The sequence below is a fragment of the Corvus brachyrhynchos genome, unplaced genomic scaffold (genome assembly GCF_000691975.1).
Source record: "Corvus brachyrhynchos isolate BGI_N302 unplaced genomic scaffold, ASM69197v1 scaffold211, whole genome shotgun sequence".
Lineage (NCBI taxonomy): Eukaryota > Metazoa > Chordata > Aves > Passeriformes > Corvidae > Corvus > Corvus brachyrhynchos.
Window position 1 is genome coordinate 531897 of NW_008236211.1, and position 2645 is coordinate 534541.

Here is a 2645-nt window from a genome sequence, read left to right on the forward strand (position 1 = left end):
GCCCCTGGCCCCGTGGCCCCCCCCAGGGTGTGTGGGGGTTTGGATTACTGGGGTGGGAGCAGCCGGCACAGTGGGCAGATCTGTGGGACCCCACGTGGGTGTCCCCCATGGGCAGCCCCCATTGTCTTTTCCCCACCCCAGGGGTCCCCACGAGAGGGGAGCGGGGAAGGGGGGTGGGACAGGTGGGGACAGGGCTGGGGGCCTTTGTGCGTGCGCATGGCCCACCCCCCTGGCTCCCGCAGGCCTGCTGGTGCTGAAGGACCTGGGCATCCAGGTGGACAGGTACATCGCTTCCGAGGTGTGCGAGGACTCCATCACCGTGGGCATGGTGAGGCACCAGGGCAAGATCATGTACGTCGGGGACGTCCGCAATGTCACCCAGAAACACGTAGGTGTCCCGTCCTGCCCCTCGGCCTCCTGACCCCCTCCCTGCCGGCACCGCGACCCCCAACGCCCCCAAGGCTGCCAGAGCTCCAGGAGCATTTGGGCAACACTCAGGCCCAGGGTGGGAGTGTCAGGGTGTCCTGTGCAGGGGCAGGAGTAGGACTCAATGATCCTGGTGGGTCCCTTCCCACTCGGGGAGCTCGGCCACCGTCATCCCCGTGTCCCCCAGGCTGTGGCAGCGCCCGGCTCACCCGGGGTCTCCTCTCCCTCTTGCAGATACAGGAGTGGGGCCCCTTTGACCTGGTGATTGGGGGGAGCCCCTGCAACGACCTGTCCATCGTCAACCCGGCCAGGAAGGGGCTCTACGGTAGGAGGGGGCTGGGGCTCCACAGGGGTGGGTCTGGACCCCACTGCTGGCCCCCCAGAGCTGACACAGCCCCCCAGGGCTGACAGAGACCCCCAGCCCTTACCCCAGCCCCTCCTCTCTCCTCCCAGAGGGCACTGGGCGCCTCTTCTTTGAGTTCTACCGCCTGCTCCATGAAGCCCGGCCCAAGGAGGGCGACGACCGGCCCTTCTTCTGGCTCTTTGAGAACGTGGTGGCAATGGGGGTGAGCGACAAGAGGGACATCTCGCGCTTCCTGGAGGTTAGTGCCTGCCTGGGTTCACCCCCCTCCATCCCTGGGCACCCCAGGTCCTGCCCCACAGCGAGGGGCTGCCCAGCCCCACTGACCTTTCCTGCTCTCCCTCCCTTAGTCCAATCCCGTCATGATTGATGCCAAAGAAGTGTCTGCAGCACACCGGGCACGGTACTTCTGGGGAAACCTGCCCGGCATGAACAGGTTGGTGAGAGCAGCCCAAAGCTGAGCCCCTGACCTGGCTCTGGGAGGGTGGGCTGCACTCCTGGGTCTTCCCTTGGCCCAGATGTGGTTCTGGGGGTCCCCTGACCCTGGTCAGTGCTGGGCAAGAGCAGGAGTGTCACAAAGAGGTGACGGCACACCCTAGAAACCCATGGTGGCACCTCCATGGGGGTGGCTGGTCCTGTCCCAGCTCTCTTGTGCTGGAGAGGTGGCACTAAGCTGTCCTTTGTGTCCCTCTTGGATGTTGGCTGTGGTGGCCCACAGCTAGTGGCCGCGGATGGGCTCCCACAGGAATTGGCTGCTTCTTGCTCATCACCTGCCACAGACCCCCAAAACAGCCGTGGCCACCTTGTGACCCCCACAAACCCCAGATGGAGACCTGCCCTGCACCCACGGTGGGGGGACAGTATGGGGACACAGCGCTGCCACACCCTGCCCACCATCTCTCCCCCCCAGGCCGCTCGCATCCACCGTCAATGATAAGCTGGAGCTGCAGGAGTGCCTGGAGCATGGCAGGATAGCAAAGGTCAGCCAGGGGTGGGTGCTGAGGGGCTGAGCGGGTGCCTGAAGGGACAGGAGGAGGGTTCCAGTGCTGTCACAGCAGTCCCAGGCTCCCTGGGTGGGGGTCTTGTAAGGGGGAGGAGGGATCAGCTGTGGCTGCCAGGGTGGGAGTTATCCTCCCAGCGTGCTGGGGGCTCCATCCCACCCCAGCCTGACCAGCCTGTGCCTCTTGCAGTTCAGCAAAGTGCGAACCATCACCACTCGCTCCAACTCCATCAAGCAGGGCAAGGACCAGCACTTCCCCGTGTTCATGAACGAGAAGGAGGACATCCTGTGGTGCACGGAGATGGAGAGGTACCGCGGGCGCCGGGGCAGCCGCACCGGGTCCTGCCCGCACCCCTGACCCCTCCCCATCCCGTGTCCCACAGGGTCTTCGGCTTCCCCGTGCACTACACGGACGTGTCCAACATGAGCCGCCTGGCCCGGCAGAGACTGCTCGGCAGGTCCTGGAGCGTGCCGGTGATCCGCCACCTCTTCGCGCCCCTGAAGGAATACTTTGCCTGCGTTTAGAGATGGGCAGGAACTGGTCACACGGAGCGAGTCGGAAACAAACCCATCCACGCCAAGAGAAGTGAACACACGGAATGAGAGAAGAGTCAGCACCCAGAAGAGAGACGGGATTTCGCAGCCCGACAGGAACCCAGCACACGTCTCCCCGAGCGAAAGGGGTCGGTGTCCTCTCCTGAATTTCCAAGGGTCAGCTTTAGCCTATTGAAAAACAAACAAAAACCACAAAAAGCAAACAAACAACGAAAACGGCAAAAAGAAAAACGAAACGGAAAAAAAAAAAAAAAAAAAAGAAAAGAAACCAAAACCATTTTTTTTGGGTAACCTTTTAATTTT

General features: G+C 62.6%; 2 protein-coding genes across 2 annotated transcripts in view; both read left to right on the forward strand.

The window, feature by feature from the left end:
• The window catches only part of DNMT3A (DNA methyltransferase 3 alpha), a 12355-nt gene extending 9788 nt beyond the window's left edge, over window positions 1-2567 (forward strand). Inside the window, exons 10-16 of the mRNA XM_017743426.1 lie at window positions 2-388; window positions 661-751; window positions 880-1028; window positions 1138-1223; window positions 1698-1767; window positions 1978-2096; window positions 2171-2567. Coding sequence (XP_017598915.1) covers window positions 2-388; window positions 661-751; window positions 880-1028; window positions 1138-1223; window positions 1698-1767; window positions 1978-2096; window positions 2171-2312 — 1044 coding nt within the window. The 3' untranslated portion in view covers window positions 2313-2567. The remainder of the gene's footprint in view (window position 1; window positions 389-660; window positions 752-879; window positions 1029-1137; window positions 1224-1697; window positions 1768-1977; window positions 2097-2170) is intronic.
• DPYSL5 (dihydropyrimidinase like 5) overlaps window positions 1-2645 on the forward strand; it is a 22915-nt gene that overhangs the window by 3696 nt on the left and 16574 nt on the right. The gene's annotated exons all lie outside the window — the stretch shown is intronic.